Source organism: Alligator mississippiensis, chromosome 2 (genome assembly GCF_030867095.1).
Source record: "Alligator mississippiensis isolate rAllMis1 chromosome 2, rAllMis1, whole genome shotgun sequence".
NCBI classification, from domain to species: Eukaryota; Metazoa; Chordata; order Crocodylia; family Alligatoridae; genus Alligator; species Alligator mississippiensis.
Genome location: NC_081825.1, coordinates 184,202,355 through 184,219,541, shown reverse-complemented (window position 1 = coordinate 184,219,541; position 17,187 = coordinate 184,202,355). Strand labels below are relative to the sequence as shown.

General features: G+C 44.6%; 2 protein-coding genes across 4 annotated transcripts in view; one reads left to right on the top strand and one right to left on the bottom strand.

The window, feature by feature from the left end:
* Positions 1-7,884, bottom strand: part of TSPAN4 (tetraspanin 4) — an 878,022-nt gene extending 870,138 nt beyond the window's left edge. For both annotated transcript variants that reach the window (XM_059722559.1, XM_059722561.1), the window contains exon 1: positions 7,844-7,884. The gene's annotated coding sequence lies outside the window, so the exon portion shown is untranslated. The remainder of the gene's footprint in view (positions 1-7,843) is intronic.
* Positions 7,885-8,039: 155 nt separating this feature from the next.
* Positions 8,040-16,840, top strand: POLR2L (RNA polymerase II, I and III subunit L). 2 transcript variants are annotated; one of them, XM_014604191.3, is made up of 3 exons: positions 8,040-8,199; positions 10,749-10,856; positions 16,395-16,840. In XM_014604191.3, the coding sequence occupies exons 2-3, from the start codon at positions 10,762-10,764 to the stop codon at positions 16,501-16,503; spliced, it is 204 nt and encodes a 67-aa protein (XP_014459677.1). In that variant the 5' UTR covers positions 8,040-8,199; positions 10,749-10,761; the 3' UTR covers positions 16,504-16,840. The 2 variants fall into 2 exon arrangements, with proteins under 2 accessions (XP_014459677.1, XP_014459676.1); XM_014604190.3 differs by having other exon boundaries at positions 8,044-8,151.
* The last annotated feature ends 347 nt before the right edge of the window (positions 16,841-17,187 follow it).

Below are 17,187 nucleotides of genomic sequence, written 5' to 3'. Positions count from 1 at the left end.
TGGAGGTGGGAAGGAGAGGTATTAGCCAATGTAAAGCAAAGCAGAGAAGACAGACCACTCTTCCTTCCACTGCCTCATTGTCAGGCCAAGGAGGTGCATCAAGTGGAGGGAAGCAGGGCTGAGATATCCACTCCAGCATTAGAGGGGCAGCCAAACATTCAGCTCAATCCTTCACTCCTTAACCAACAGGAAGCAGAATGGCTTTATAGGACCAAAAAAGGCAGAGGAACAGCAACATTTCTGGACCTCTGCACAGCAACACTGGCTGACTTCAGAGGAAAAACACATGCCATAGATGGGATGACAGGCAGGGAGATGCATGGCATGTAAAAGAACCTCTAGAAAATAACTGGGATTAAAAAGAATTTAGGCTGTGCATTTGGGGGGGGAGGGGGGTGAAAGCAGCAGCCACCAATATTACCAATATTTAATTCCTTCCCTCTGCAACAGGTTCATCCCCCAGGTCTTATCCATTAGATTTTTCATGTCACCTTTCAGGTCCCCACCACTACTCTAAATATCCTTTGTTATAAAATTCACACCCATTTTTCCTTTTTAGAATTTCTCACTCTCCCTCATTCCATTTAACAGGCAGCAGCACAGCACAGAGCAGATACCATGAATGTTTAACATCTCAGGTTGACTTGTCTGCTGCACTAAGTTTCCCAGAGACAGGCCAGATGCCTCAAAAAAAGGACGCTCCTTCAAGTGACCACAAGCAGAGAAGCAGGAAGGAAGCAGATCTCCTGCCTCAAAACGGAACTAGAAAAGGAGTTGACTGACTCCTTTTTAAAAACTAGTGGCCAGTCAAGAGTAACAGGTCAAAAATTTCATCTAACCCAAAAGGATCATTTAAAAAAAAACAAACCCTTTCACCCCAATCTAAATGGCAATGAGCTCTTCTAAAAAGGGAGCTGCAATGGATATATGACCCAAATTGCCCAACAAGGTAAATCAGGTCATAGTAGACTGCATTTACCACTGCTCACTACCAATGGTCATTTTGGGTTCAGTCAAGCATCCTTCAGGCTATGTAGTTAAGGTGCACCAGTTTCTGTAGCCAGCAACACACAATGGAGCAATGTGACTGTGCATGCATGCATGCATGCACGCACATGCAGAATGGGGGGTAGGGGGAGAGGGGGTGCCTTTGGCTTGAGTCCAGAGCAGAGAGACACATCAGAAACTAACATGCCACCACATCCCTCTAGTGGTCATTTACATCTGTGTAAAATGATGGCAAGGGGTGTACACCACCATAAGAGGCAAAATAATGGTGATTAGACTCCACTTGCCCAGAGGAGCATGACAACACACCCAGACACAGTCAGTGGAGATTAAAAAAAAAAGGAAAGAGATCAAAGATACAGGCCTTCAGCATCTCAACCATTAGCAGCAGGAAGAGCATGGATTTATTAAAAATCATCCCACAGCACAAATTACAAGCAGAAGAGGTCGTGAAAGACACGGCCTTTCAGCACGTCTAAATGCAAGAGGAAAAATTACTTTCTGCATCATAAAAACACTTAAAGGGAAGGTTCAATCAATCAGGTCACTTAATTGGCTGAATAATCCTAACATTCATTTTGATGAGCACAAGTGCCCTGGGTCGATGGTGTGGCTATTAGGACCTCAAACCACGGCATTCTATGAGCAAATGAAAAAGGGGCCTTAGCAGCCCCTCAATATCAGGAATGGAATCACAGACAGGATCAGGTAGAGAACAGGCCATAGCAGAAGTGCTCATGGTGAGGCCCCGTCACATTCCAACAAATCTGTAAATTCTGCTAAATTCCTTGTCACGAGGACATGAAAAGGAAGGAAGGGCCAAAAGAACTCCAGGAAAAAGAGGAGAAAGGAGGACTTGCCATTTCAACACAAGCATGAAGTGTCAATGCTCTTTGGGAGGAGTGATTTTCAATGCCTAAACCTAGACGCACTTCACAGATCTGCAGTCCTCAAGATGTACATAACCCCACAAGTAGATAAAGACAAGTAGCATTTCAAAGCTGTGAATGTCTTGAGGAGAATCAATATAACCCTGTACACGAATCAGTGAGCTAGTTATTGGGATAAATGCAATCTCACACCAAAATACCACAAAGGAAGAAAGAACAAGGAAGTGTTTTCCTTTAGCAGACTCCTCCCCAATACATTTTTGGAAGAGTGAGTCTCATGCTCTTTTACCAAAATAGAAACAGCTTTATACCCAGATCAAAATAAAGTTAAAAAAATATAAAAATCAGGAGCTAGCTTACTACTGCCCAATCTGCACCAACTAAGTAACACCATTAAGGAGCCTTTTGATAGGTTCACTGATCGCAAGCCATCTGAAGCAACCTCTACTTTTCCATGACAGTCCAAGAACTTAAAAGTCCCCAAGACCAGGAGACTGCAACTTATTGCAAGTGAAGACGGGAACAGAACAGTGTAAAAACGTGTTGCATGCAAGACAGAACCAAACACTTCCAGGAAACATGCCCTTCTAAGATCACAGAGGTCTATAGTAGCTGCAAAACAGGCCAGTTAACAAGACCTCACAAGTTGGTGCCAAAGAGTAGTAGTTGTGTCAGCAATATCCAAACTACTGCAGGGGACAGCTAGAAGTCAGAAATTCCAAGCAGCATCGTTATTCATCCCCATGCAGTAACAAGTACAATCACTATAACAAGAAATGCCAAGGACCATAATAAACCAACTATGATGCTGCACACATGCAAATCTTCTAAACAGCCTGTTGAGGTTTGGCAGGCAAATATACTAACCTAACAAAGGACTCACACAGTGCAGGATGTCTCAATATGCTGCAACCTTTATCGTTCAAAGATTGTAAAAGTCCTTAAATTTCATAGCATCAAGGAAGGGAGATATGTGATGGACCTATTAGATCATTACACCTATTTCCCCTACCAAAACAGGCTATACCTGGGGTACACAACAGATGTTAAAGCAATACTATCTACAGAGTAGTAATAAACCCAAGTAATACCAGAGAATTAGGTCCAAAAGTTACCATCAAGTTAATATGCAGCTGCATTTTCATTCCCTCCATTTAATTATAAAATCTTGATCTACCTTTAATGGTGGGTCTCTGTCATGAACCCCCAACAACAGCCCCTCCTTGCTCACTTCTAATTCAAGATTTCCATCTCCAACTGCAAACACTTTTCACTGCACAGTTCAGCACAAGAATGATTCTGGGGACAAAGAGCTGAAAAAAGTATCAATACATAGTCTTTAAGTTCACCAATAAGTCAATAAATAAACTAAAAAACTAAAAAGGAGAAAAAACAACAGTTCCTGTTGGCATAAAATCTACCACTCACAGCATTTTGAGCTATTGTCAATGCCAAGTCAAGTCATTCTGTTCACAGCTAAAGATAATTATTGCTCTGGGACTGCAAAATAATAGTCTCTTCATTAGCACTGAGAATTGTAAAACCACTTTGAAACAAATATCAAACCCCCATTTGTTTTAATGGAAGTCTTTGCTCTTATAGAGATCAAGGGGGGTCTGGAGGGTCTATGTATAGGGTCAATAATGCAGGTTTAAAAAAAAAAAACAAATGGAAAAGGCATATTAACATAAGATCAGCATTAAGTCACAAGTATTTATATGCTGGGAACTAATAGCTCTGCTCAGTGCATTGCAGCAATTTTCTGACACTTTGGCAGAAAAGGAAATGTTTTCAGAATCTGACTCTCATTAATGTTGCAGCAAGCAAACAAACAAGGACTGTCAACAGTTTTTGTCCCAGAAACACCACCCCCTGAAAAAAAAAAAAAAAAGTAGGATGTACCCCTGGATTTGGCAGTGATAGCTGCCTATGTGCATTTCCTAAACACAGATCCACTGCTCCCAATACTTCTCTGCCAGCCTTTAACTTGGTGTAAGGAAACATCATCCACAAACAAATCAACAATTTTGCATGCATTTTATCTAATGCCAACAGGCTCCAAGGTTGGGGGTACACAATGAGATGGATTTGTTGCTTTGACTACACCAGTCCTGAAGTCCCTAACGGACAGTAGTATTCTCTCCGTGTTTAGTTTTTTTTTGCTAGAGGTGAACCGATAAAGATTCTTTTGGCCAAAAGTGATGATTATTTGGCTAATTATATATTGGCCGATATGGCTGTTTCTGATCCGATTGCTGATGTGCAGCCCAGATGCTTGGGGAGCAGCATCCAGCTGGTAAGTCTGTGGTGGGGGGGAGAGATTAAGGCCCCCATGGTAAGGAACAGAATGGGGCAGGGGCAGGTGCTGCCCAGCCAGGGCGGGGCAGGGTGCAGGACAGAGCCATGGGAGGCTTGTCCGTGGGGGCGCAAGGAGCAGGGAGGGATGACAACTCCCCACCACCATCCAAACCCCCATAAGAGGCATGGCAGGCATGTGCCCCCTGGATTTGTGCGTGGCCAAGGGCAGGCTGCCCATTGCAGGCTCAAGGCCACGGGCTGCACCAGCCTCTTCCCAGCAGGAGACTGTAGCCCAGCCTGTAGCCCCCCTCCTAGTGCTGCCACTGCCTACCCCATCCCCGCCCACCCTGAGCACAATCCCACATCCTGCCTTGGCTGCACAGTGCCTGACCCTGCCCCAGCCCCATTCCCTCCCTCACCATGGGGGCCTCAATCTGCCCACCTCAACCCTTCCCCCCCTCACAGACTTACCAACCAGATGCTGCTCTTGAAGCTGCCAGGCTGCATCCCTGGCCACACATGGTGGCTGCATGCATGCATGAGGCATTTATCAGTGACATTATTGACTGCACCAGCCAAAAAAAAGCTATTTGCCAATAACGGCAATTTTCTTTTCATTAGTGCCGGTCCAATATATCATTGCACCTCTATTTATTACTTTGGGTTTCTCCCCCCCCCATATATTATAAGGGTTTCCAATTAGTGTCTGATGGAGCCACAGCATCTAGGCACAAGGAAACAAGTCAGGAACAGTGTGGACCAGTGCTAAATTGGAAGCCCCGTGCTTCAGCTGCCTCTTGCTTTTCAGTAACATCAAGCAGGACTTTACCGGGACCTTGTGGAGCAATATACCACCCTAGTCTGAATCGGATCAAAAGGAAAGTCTCTCAGAGCTAAAAGGAGAGGGCCAGCTTGATTCAGATATGCAGGTCTCCTCTGGCAGCAAACCCTGACAGAGGGGCAAGCCCATTGTCCCACATTAAGAGCCTGTGAAGTTTCCCAAACACAAAACAATGCCAGACAACTATGCCTGAAGAAGGGTGTTTGTGTCTGAAAGTTTGCAAAGAACAATCTTTCCAACTATTTAGTTGGTCTAATAAAAGATATCTCATCTACCCAAAGAACCTGGTCTGCCTATGTCCTTAAACCAACACCACTACGACCAACAACCCTGAAGTTTCCCAATTAACACTTTTCTTGGGAATGGCTAATTGGAGTTAATTGCCACATATTGTCCCACCCCTGGTTTGATGCCAATTAAATCTGGAACAAAAAAAAAAAAAAAAAAAAAAAAAATCAAGACCAGATCAAACTGATGGTCTGGTTTTAGTTCCATAAAGCTGAAATCATTAGAAGTGGCTGCATCTGGGTTACATTACAGTCCAACCAACTGTTTTAAACAAGTCAGTATTCCCCACCTGCCAAGGGCCGGACATTCAGTGCCAACATTGGAAAAATGAATCTGACTATAAACCAAAGTGAAACAACAGTCTGATTTTCATAAGAACTGCCATTTCCTGGGTCAGACCAGAGCTCCATCCTACCCGGTCTCCCGTGTCACACAGGGGCAGAGAGTGGATGCTAAAAGGGAGAGGGAACTGCAGGGGATGACCAGGGTTTTCTTCTCACAGCTCCTCTCTCACTGGCAGCCTCCAGCATTTCAGGTGGAAAAAGCTCCAGTTCAGAGGTTGTGCCCTTAACTTCCATGCTCAATAGCTCCTGATGCCCCTTTCCTCCAAGAGTGTTTCCTGTCCCTGCATCACACAGGTGCAGAGAGTGGATGCTGAAAATAAGTATGCAGGGGAAGACCAGAGCTTCCCCATTCCCACCCCCCCCACCCTTAATTTTTCCTCCTGCTGGAAACCTTCAGCATTTTAGGTCTAGGAAACTCCAATTCAGAGGCTGTGCCCCTAACTCCCATGCTCAGTCACTCCCAGTGTCCCTCTCCTGTAAGAGCCTGTCCCATCCCACAGGGACAGAGACTAGAAGCTGCATGGGAGAGTGAGCTAGGGATGACCCAGGCTCTGCCCCCCCCACAATCACTTGCAGCCTCCAGCATTTAGGATCCAGGAAGTTCAAGTCAGAGGCTATATCCCAGATTCCAATGTTCAATAGCTCCTGATGCCCCTTTCCTGCAAGAGTTTGTCCCATCCCTGCCTCACCCACACAGACTTGAACGATTGAGCTGTGCTCAGTCAAAATTTGCAGCTGAATTCAGAACAGATTTGACCCTGGAAATGAAGTTAAATCTAAAGAAAAAGCAAGGGCAGAGAGTGGATGCCAAAAGGAAAAGTGAACTGGGGATGACCAGAGCTTTTTCCCCCCTACAGCTCCTCTCTCACTGGAAATATCCCAGCATTTCAGGTCTAGGGAGCCCCAGTTCAGAGGCTGTGCCCCTAACTCTCGTGCTCAGTAGCTCTAAATGTCCCTTTCCTGTAAGAGCTTGTCCCAACCCTTCATCACACAGGGGCAGAGAGTAGATGCTGCACAGGAAAGTGAACTGGGGATGACCCAGGCTCCCCTCTCTCCCTACCCCCTCACTTGCAGCCTCCAGCCTTTAGGACCAAGGAAGTTCGTAGTCAGAAGCTCTATCCCCAACTCCCCTGTTCAATAGCTACTTCCCTTTCCTCCAAGAGCTTGTCCCATCCCTTCATTACACTGGGGCAGAGAGAGGAAGCTGGAAAGGGAGAATGGGCTGGAGATCACCAGGGCTCCCTCACCCTGCCGCCAACTCCTCTCACTGGAAACGTCCAGCATTTCATGTCTACGAAGCTCCAGTTCAGCAGCTGTGCCCCTAACTCCCATGCTCAGGAGCTCCCAATGCCCCTCTCCTGCAACAGCTCATCCCAGCCCTTCACCACACAGAGGCAGAGCGCCAACGCTGGCGGGCAGAGGGAGCTGGGGGTACCCAGGGCTTTCCTCCCCCACTCGCAGCCTCCAGACCAGGGTCTGAGGGTCAGTCCGATACCTTGTATTAGACCGACTCCAAGAGTTGGAAAAATTCTTCGTTGGCAGCTTTCAAGCACAGATCTTTCTTCAGCTGCCTGACGAAGGGCGTTTGTGCCCAAAAGCTTAGAAACAAACATTTTTCTGCCTCTCGGAGCTGGTCTAATAAAAAAGGTCTCTGACTGACCCACAGACCCTGGTCTGCCAATGCCCTTCGACCAGCGGTTCCCAGCCTACCGTGCGCACACCACCAATGGTGCAGACCCCCCGTCAGCGGTAGGGTCGCGTTCGCAGATGCATCGGCATTACTCGAGATGACAAAAACCTGCTTCAGGTTGAGCTGAAAAATGTGCTGGTGGGACTTAAGGCTGCCGCGTTTTACATCGGTGGTGCGCAGCCGACAGGCGCTGCCTTCGCCCAACACGACTGCACCCGCCGGCACCCCCGAAACTTGCATCCTCCAGCCCGGCCGGCTCCGCTGCCCCGCACTCGCGATACCCCTTTCCTCCCGCTCCCTCCTCCTCCGTCCCCGCGAGTGCAGACGAAGCTGAGGGGGCAGCACAACTTTCCCGCCTGTGAAATGGGGGCGCGCCCCCGCTACCCCCGCCCGCGGGGGCTCCCGGCACTGCAGACACCAGTTGCCGCGCGCGGAGTCCGGGGCAGCGCAGCACAGCAGCAACAAGCGCGCGAGGAGCAGGTACCTGGCGCTGCTGCTGCCTCCGCCGCCGCTTCCCAGCCTCCGAGCCCCGCCGCGCACGCGAAACGCGAACCCGCCCCGAGCGCCGCTGTCTTGAGCCCGCCGGGACGCCGTCCGCCCGGAATGAACCATCTCGAGGCACGGGGAGGAGCAGAGACAGTGAGACGTTCGTTTTCCCCGCCCTCCTCTTGCGCGGCGGCCGAGCGAACTCACCTTCCTCCCCTCCTCCCCCTCGTCCCGCGGGGAAGTGGTACGGCCCGGGGAAGGGCCGCGGCGGTTGGAGCGGCGCGTGGCGGCACGAGTCCCGCCGAGGTAACGGGCCGCCTCGAGCCGCTTCCCATGGTGGCGGAGAGGGGAAGGGTGAGGGGACAACCGCCGCTCCCTTCCCCTCCCCAGCGCGAGGGGGGGACGGGACCGGCCAGCGCGGGCCGTTAGACGCGGGGGCGCGTGGGGGGAGGGGGTCTCTGCACCGCCCTTCTGTGCTCACAACTGCTGCCATGGCCTGGGCCCCGCCCGGCCGCAGCGCCCTCTGCCCCTGCGGACGGGGTGTGAGGCCATGCCAGCTTTGCCCCGGTCTCAGTAGGAAACGATCTAATGGGAAGCTCAAAACGATTGCGTTGGCTGCAAAACCGTGCATGCAGATAAACCCTGTTCTTTACTTCCCATCGCACCCTGGCAGCACCGGGCCACATGCACCAGTAGCGGACTTTCAGCATCCTCCTTTTTCGCTGAGCACTTAGCGTGGAGCCCGTGTCGCTTGTGCAGTGTCTTTGCAAATGTTATAAGTGGGCTCATGCCCCCCGCCCGGGCAGAGGGAGACCCTGGCACTGATGCCTGGTTGTGCATCTACCCCTCCCCGCTTCGTTTTGTTGCAACCTCCTGTTTGTGGCCCTGACAAGCCCCAGGATCGCTGGCCATCTACACAACCAGGAAGGAGGCTCTGGTGGGGGAGAACCGCAGGCATGTGCGGGGCATCGTCTGCTCACATCTGTGGGCAGAGTTTCACTGCTCAGCATCCACAAGTGGCTCTGACTTGTTTGGGGACAGCGGGCACAGTCCAGTGGGCTCTGCTTGGCATCCCCTTCCCACTCCCTTGTTAACCTAAAACCTCACTCCCCCTTCCTGTTTTCTTTTTATTTGTCCCAAGAAATCAGCTCATGTGCTTGCATTGGCCTTATTAAGGGCAGCTTATAGCAATTCATGATGGGCTGAAGCCCGTGCTCTTACAGCCATAGGCACTGACTCTGGGTGCTCCAGGGTTCAAGCACACACCAAAAAGAAAAAATGCTTAACCAGAAGCAGCAGCGCATTACTTCAACCTGGCTCTGCAGCATTTGTAAAGATCAGGCACTTCAGCAGGGCTTTTTGGTGCTTTTAGCTAAAGCTGATTCAATCAGCTATCACAGGGGTGGGCAAGATGCGGCCCATGGGCCAGATGCGGCCTGTGAAGCCCCTAAAAAATTTAGAAAATTAATATTTATCTGCCTCTGGTTGCCTGTCATGTGGCCCTTGATGGCTTGACAAAACTCAGTAAGTGGCCCTCCACCCAAAATAATTGCCCACCCCTGGGCTATCAGATAAAGTGCCAAAAAAGCCCCACTAAAGGGCTATATACAGACACTGCAGAGCCGGGTTGAAGTAACGAGCTGCCTCTTGGACCTGTGCTGGGCTCAGCACAGGAATGCACTGAGTTAAATTTAAGTGCTGCTTTTTTTTCCTTAACACCTGAAAGCACCCACTGGCAAAAAACGAAGTCAGTGCCTTTGCTTACAGCACATTAAATAAGCCTGTTTCACACAGGGGCAGAGAGAAGATGCTGAAAGGGACAGGGAGCTGGGCATGACCAGGGTTTTGTTCCCACTGTTCTTCTCTCACTTGCAGCCTCCAGCATTTCAGATAGAGGAAGCTTGGAGGCAGCGGCTATATCCCTGATGCCTGTGCTCACTAGCTCTTGCTCCCCCTTTCCTCCAAGAGTTTGTCTCATCCTCATGAATCTGGCTGAACTGGCAGCTACCACAGCATCTATCTGGTGGCAACACGTTCCACGCTTGAGTGAAATGCCAGGTGTAAAACTAACACAAGGAAGTCCTTTTTAACTTGCGGCCTACTAGTTTCATCTACAAGTGACCCCTTGTTCTCATTTTGTGCAAGAGAGTACTTCATAAATCCCTATCTACTTTGCAAACTTTTTATTGGAGATGTCAAAAGTGTTATGAAAACTCTTCTTCTGTCCTGAAGGTAGAGACAAGCCAGGGGTAAAGTGCCCTCGTGTTCCTTTCGAGAAACCAAAAGCCTTTGAGCTGGATGCCTGCTGCATTGTTTCCCTAACTGGCAGCTTTCTTCCACTTGGCCCCACTTGAGTGAGCACTGCTTCTGAACTAGAACTAGAAATAATCTCTCAAACCACTAATCCTAGTCTTGATTCAGATTTTAATCTACCCCAGACCTGACAGATGGATAGACTCATTGTCCCATGTGAAGTACCTATAGATTAGCCAAATGAATGCTTTGCCTCTGAAGTCGCAACTAATTCTCATTAATTGCCATTTAAACCTTGCGTGTAAATGCCTGTGCTAAATCTATGTTGATGCCAGTCATAACCCAGATGATGAACCTGCCAAATTTCAATGGTTGTCTGTGTTTAGCCATCAGTTTTGATGATGATGCAGTATAAAGTACTTCTGTTCTACTGTAATAGACAGTGGACTTCACAGTAACAGTACTAAATCCCCCCCCCCACCTGCCTGCTTTTTTTTCTTTTTCCTTTTGTATTTGCGTTGTGGAGTAGACTCTCTTGAATTTCCCACTTCCCTTTTGTCACACATGAATAAGGCACAGAGTTAATTTGTATAGGTTCATCAACTGCATTCCAGCTTTGAATTTTCATAGTATTTTATATGTTTTGACAGTTCCTGCAGGAGAATGATTATCCCAGTCAGATGCTTCACCTGTGGCAAAATAGTTGGAAATAAGTGGGAGGCATATCTTGGACTGTTGCAAGCAGAATATACAGAAGGGTAAGTTTGTTTTAAAAAAAACCAAAACCCTCTTTTTGGCTCTGATCCTGCAGTGATGTACCTCCTAGGTGTCCATCCTGTGGCACAGACAACCTCTGTGTGGGGCACATAGTAGTGGCAGATTATGCAAGGAACAAAAAGTAGAGCAGTCGATCAAGCAGGTGAAGGGTATCAGAGTGCTGCTCAGGGGGAGTGTGGAGTTTAAATTTGTGGTATGCCTGCAAAAGAGGTTGGCCTCTACTGATTTATAGTGCTTATGCATTGACTTTAGCAGGACTGAACACAGCAAGTAAAGCCAAGTATTTGCAGGATCAGAATGCTAGTTGGCTATTTGACTACTTCTGTTGCATCTTTCCCAGATATGTAGTTTTCACCAGTCTCACTCCACTCTCACTTCTCTACAAAGTGAACAAGGGCACGCATGGCTGGATATTTTCCAGAGGTACCAAGACACTCCCACTTAATGAAATAAAAAAATGTTCAGTAACCCAGCGTTACTGCTCTGTACCTAACTTTTCCTATTATGTGACGGGAGGCTATATTGCAGACTGTCCTGTTACACCCTTAATGTTTATCAAAGCTGCAAGACATTCTGGAGATAATTGCACTAAGTCCAGGGTGGATTAAAAAAAATCAAAATTGGACTTTTAAAAATTTAAATCAAATTTTTTTATTTAATCATATTTTTAATGTTTTGTTAAGTTTAAAAAAATAAACCTATATAAAGATAGTTTTACTTTAAGATCTCTTAAACCTCAAAGATATCATCATGGAATAGGGATTATAAATTCTAATTACATACTATTTGAGACAATATATTCATGTAACCTTTTTAGAAAAAATGTATAAATAGGTCACAACAGGCCATGGACTAGATTAGGGACCCAATCTTATGGGGTTCCTAGAGGCTTTTTTATAGATTAGTAAAGATTAAAGAAAACCACTCTACCCAATGGGACTCAGTGCTTAGTCTAGAAGTTCCCATTAAGCATCTCTGTGAACTGAGCTTGTCTTTTCCAGTCTATAAAGGTTTCTATAATTCTAAGAGGAAGATGAAGACTGAGTTTGCTGCATAACCCAATATTTTAAGTTTCTCATGTTGACCTGGCTGAAATAATCTATTTAATTTTTGTTAAAAAATACATTTCACATTTATAACTAAAATTGTTAAAAATTCAAAAATACATATGCTTGTTTTGTATATGTTTGTTGAAGAAAAATATTCAGAATACATAAACTTGTTGTTTTTGGTGATGGTTTTGTTCTCCTAATATTGCGTGGCAAAAATATCCCCTAAATATGCATGATTCATCTAGTGAATTTGAAGTAGTTCACCTCCCAATGACTTTACAGGTATCTGCTTCAGTTAGCTTTGGTAAATAAAATAACTAAATCATAATTCTGTTTTCTGACACAGCTGAAAAATTAATCTGAAAAAAATCAAAATATCTAAATAAACCAATGCTTTAAAATAAATGCCTTCTAAAATGAAACTTACATCTATCTCTGAGTTGTGAATAATATGTATTAGGGTCATATCAAACAACAAGAATGCACTTTTTGTAGAAAACAATGATTAACTCAAGGCTTCCTGCACAGTGATTTCAATTGATTTGATTTAAATCAAATCCACCCTGACCAAATATGTTTACAGCTACTTGAGAAAATCACAAGGCAAAAGCCCCAACTGTAGTCTGATAGAAATCCAGTAGCTAAACCATAGGTCATCTCAATAATACTTTTGATGATGTAACACAAGAAATAGTTCTAGGCTTAAGTTGGGACCTTGAACAGATTTTACTCATTGAACTATTCATGGGGCAGGGAGTAAATTCAACTTTGCCAGCTGGTTATATTGGATCTGCAACAGAAAAATTGTGTTGAGAGACAGGAGGAGACTACAGCTGGAGACAAAATGGTCCGAAGTGACTAGTAAGGCTGGATGCCCAAGCATCCACTTTGGGCCTCTTAAAAGGCATCTCAGGGTGGGCACTCAGTATTGTACATCATCTCAAATTCCTGGGTGAGAATATAGTATTACTGGTCAGATTAAATGACTCATTAAGTATGTGTCCCTATGTAGCCCATAATCCTACTGCTGGTTGATTTACACGTATGCTTGGTAACTAGAAGTATCCTTTAAATTTAAGCAGGCTTCTCTAAAGTTATTCCATGATAAATCTCAATTATTCCAACTGTTCCCTAATGTCTATTTGGACACTGGTGAGAAGTGTTGTATTCTGCATTGAAAGCATCTTTATGGACAGGAAAGCACATTTCTCTATATTAAAACCTACCAGGATACATTGCATAGTAGGTGTAGATATGAAAGATCAGAGAAAGATACTTAGGGTTTTGGCACAAGTACAATATAAACAATCTTCATCTTGTCACTTTCACTGTTTCCCTTTAAAAGGAGCATGAAGAAACTTATAAGATTTGTCTGTAGGGCTTAAGGTTTAGGAGTTCTAGTTCTGACAGACTATGAAGCTTTCAGCTTGTTTTAAGAACTCAACCCTACTTCCCTTGCTTAGCCCATAGGAATTCTTAGCCCAACCCTTTGGCCTCTTCAGTGTTTATTGCTACAGTTGTAAGAAAGACTTTTTTTCCTGCAATTCAGATCATTTCATTTTGTAAGCATATAAACATGTAGTGAAACCCATACAATGTTCTTTGTAAATCCTGTTGCTTTCTTGGGGTTTGGGCTTGTAGAAACATTGCTAATGAATTTTGTTAGTTTAGCCAGTTTAAACTTTACAGGGCCCCTGAAAAGACCATTATAGTTTCAAATAATTTTTTTAGTAATGCTGTTTATTACCTGTTTATCATCATAACTATTTGCAGTGGCACTCGGCTTATTGTCATTCAGCTTCTAGACAGCATCCTGAATTATAATTCTTCAGTTTCATAGCTCTTTCATTTGTCATTTTGGCAGAGGCAGAGATATGTATGTGATGTTTTGACAGGATAGTTTTCTGCTCAGTACTGTGGTCTTGATTCTACTCTTGCACCGATATAATTCAGAGCAACCCTATTGAAGTGAATTGACTTACACCAGGGGTCTACACTCTTTTAGGGGTGGTGGGCAAAATTAGCACCGCTCACCCTAAAGGTAGGCTGCTCCAAAGGCATAACTAGTAAAGGTTTGTGCCCTGGGCCAGCAACCCCTTTTCCACTGAATTCGCCTGCTGTGCCAAGGGCTGCTGCCTTAACCCCCCCCCCCAGCTGTCCCTTATCCTTGCTGCTGATTTATGCAGTGGGCCATAGGTTGCTGACCCCAACTTAACACCATTTTAAGATCAAAAGCAGGGCATATTGACCCAGAATCTTGAGTTAAGTGAAGCCTTAATACTGTATTTGGATGATAAAGGTACCCTGAACTAGTACAGAACCCTGGTGCACAGCGATTTACATGCTGTTTCACTGCCTAGCCTTTATGAGGCTCAGTTGCAAGGAGGGTTTCTGTGAACTCACCTCCAGTGTGCCACCAGCAGTGAAACCATAAAATTCCAACTTACTTGCTGCCTTCTTACAATTTTCTGGCCAGATAATGATTTTAACTGCATCTGACACATTTATTGGAAAAATGGAACAATCAGATCAGTTCCCGAAAGTTGATAGTGGCAGAAACTGCTTTATGTTATTTAAAAATTACTCCTCTCTCACAAAGGTGTTGGAAGTTTAGGGAAAGAGAGGGAAACAACTGAGGCCTTAGTGTTTCTGAATACTATTTCCACTGAGCTTACAGTGTTCAGATTTGCCAGTTTAGCTAATTTTTGTATCCTGCAGCTCTGACTGTAAAAGGACAGTTTAACTCAGGAGGTCAGAACTTTCCAAAAATAGATGTTGTCCCTCAGACTTCAAGCATACCATTTGTGTGAAAATGGCTTTTGTTTTGTGAAAGTAGTAAAACACAGTGATGTATTAACAGAACCTTTAGGAGCCATCCTGTTGCTAGATAGGACTGACTACCTGACTTAACAGAACTTCTGCAGTTTTAGAGTTATTCAGGTTCTGCTGCATCCAGCCAAGATAACTGAAACTTGACTTTCTAGTCTTCCTTCTGTTCATAAAATGTGAACGATTAGAAGCACTCTCAAATCAAATTACCCTCCGCTTGCTGTTCAGTATCACATTGTTTGAAGTTTATTTTGGAATATAATGCTGAATTGTTACAGCACTAAATAATGCAAGGCTAACAGTCTGTCACATTTAATAGGATCAGTCCATATTTAGTGCTGCTAAAGTAGTTCTGAAAGGGGGTTGGGCTACAGTTAAGATCTGTGGTTGGTGCTACAAAGTTCAGATGCTGTAGCTAATCTTGTAAAATGTGTATGAGAATTTATGGTAGAATAAAGGCTTCAGATCATGAGCTACAACTAAATTTAAACTAGAACTTCTCATACCACTGAGTAAGGTGGTATGGGAGAAAGTTAAACAAGTTACTTTTATGAATGTCTTTCTAGATCCATTTGCTTGTGGTAATGTTCAACTCATGGATACTGTCTTTAGAATTAAGGGTTCATATATGCCAGAACTAGCATTTGGTGGAAGACTAGCTCATGCTTGAGATTTCATCTATGTTTCTACATTATTTTTGGTCACACATCTTTGTAAATTAATACCTTTCACAGACTTTAATTAATTTGCCCTCTAGCATCTGTGAGGTAGGCAGTCTTATCTGCTGTTATATAGATATAAAGCTGAACCAGGAAGTATAGGGAGAGCTGGGAAACTAATCCAGAATCAGCCCAAGTTAATGCTGTAAACAAGACTTCTTTCCTTCACCATAATCTTACTTAAACTGTTCAGTATCTGATACCAAAAGCTTCCAACAGTAGTATGGATGCTATTACAGTATTAACTTCAAAACACCATCCCTTTTATCAAGGCTTGAGTGCCTTTATTTTTAAAGAGGATAGATTTGTGCATAGGTTTACCTCTGTACAAATTGCAATGTTGAGGAAAGGAACCTGGTTTCAATAACAGCATAGGTGGTCCTTACAATTGCAGCATGGGCATATCCTAAATTTTATTTGCAACCATAGGGAATGCTCATTTGTCAAGGGGTACCCAAGTGCATTAATAACTGGGGTCAGCATTTCATATTTATTGTTCATAGACTGTAGAGAAACTTTCAGAATTATGCATTTCTGAATATTTACGTTTGTATAAATTATTACTGTTGTGTCCCCATGAGAATGAAACAAACTTACCCCGTACTAACTATGTAGAGAGCATCCATGTCATTTTGATTCCACAGTTCCACGAAAAGCATTGTATCCTGCTGCTGAATTAATCTCAGAGAAGCGTGTTTTAGTTATGCATCCTGGTCAACAGCAACTAGGGAAAAGAAAACTACAATTTGAATTGAACCCAGTAGATATAGCTAAACTGGAATGTTTAAATCAACAGCCCAGTTTCTCTAAAGTTTCTCTTCATGTTACTTTCAAGTTCAGAAGTTATCAGTGCATTATATACAACTGTTTTAAAAAATGTTATTACTGTATAAATAGTTGGTGTTTTGTTTGCTTTCAGGGATGCCCTTGATGCCCTGGGCTTAAAGAGATACTGCTGCCGCAGAATGCTGCTGGCCCATGTGGATCTAATCGAGAAGCTCTTGAATTATGCCCCTCTGGAGAAATGAACAGCAAGTAGTAGTTGGACCCAAAATGGACCAGAGCTTCACCAGCAAGCCTGAAATGGGACTATGGGGGTTAAAGATATACAAGCCACCTGTATACCAGCCAGGGAGGGATTTCACTTTCTGGCCACGGTTCTGCCCCAGTCACTAACCTCTTCCAAGGAAACCAGTGAAAGATGAAATCCCATTAGTCAAGAACTGGAGTTTAATTAAAGTCTGAATGGCAGTTGTTTACAGTAATCCCAGAGGGTCAAGCAGGCAGCTTCTAGAAGTTGTTTTCTGTACTTTTAATACTTTTCCTGGCAATAAGCTTCTGAATAAATTTTGTTATAAAAAATAATCAGCCTGCATTAACTTATTCCAGGACTTTAGGAGGAGGAAGAGGGGGATGATATCTACATAATCCTATTTCAGTTGAGAGACAGGGCTACGTTCACACCAAGTTACTTGCATTTCTCTTTTCCCATTGCTTAGGAGAAAAAGATGTTATGCATCAATATTAGTTTGGGGAGAATCTAAACTTACGGACTTGATCCTTCAGCATGCTGAGCACTCTGTGCCTCTCTAGCAAAACAAGCAAAAGTAACGGAAATCAATGGGATTATTATTAGCATGCTTAGTATTGCTAACATACCTAATTGTTCTGCTAGGTCAGGGCCAAAATGCATGGCAACTTTTAGGATGGAA

Coding starts and splice junctions, on each gene's coding strand:
- POLR2L (XM_014604191.3), top strand. CDS start 10,762: ATGATTATCCCAGTCAGATGCTTCACCTGTGGCAAAATAGTTGGAAAT. Junction 10,857..16,394: donor CAAGCAGAATATACAGAAGG/GTAAGTTTGTTT, acceptor GTTTGCTTTCAG/GGATGCCCTTGATGCCCTGG.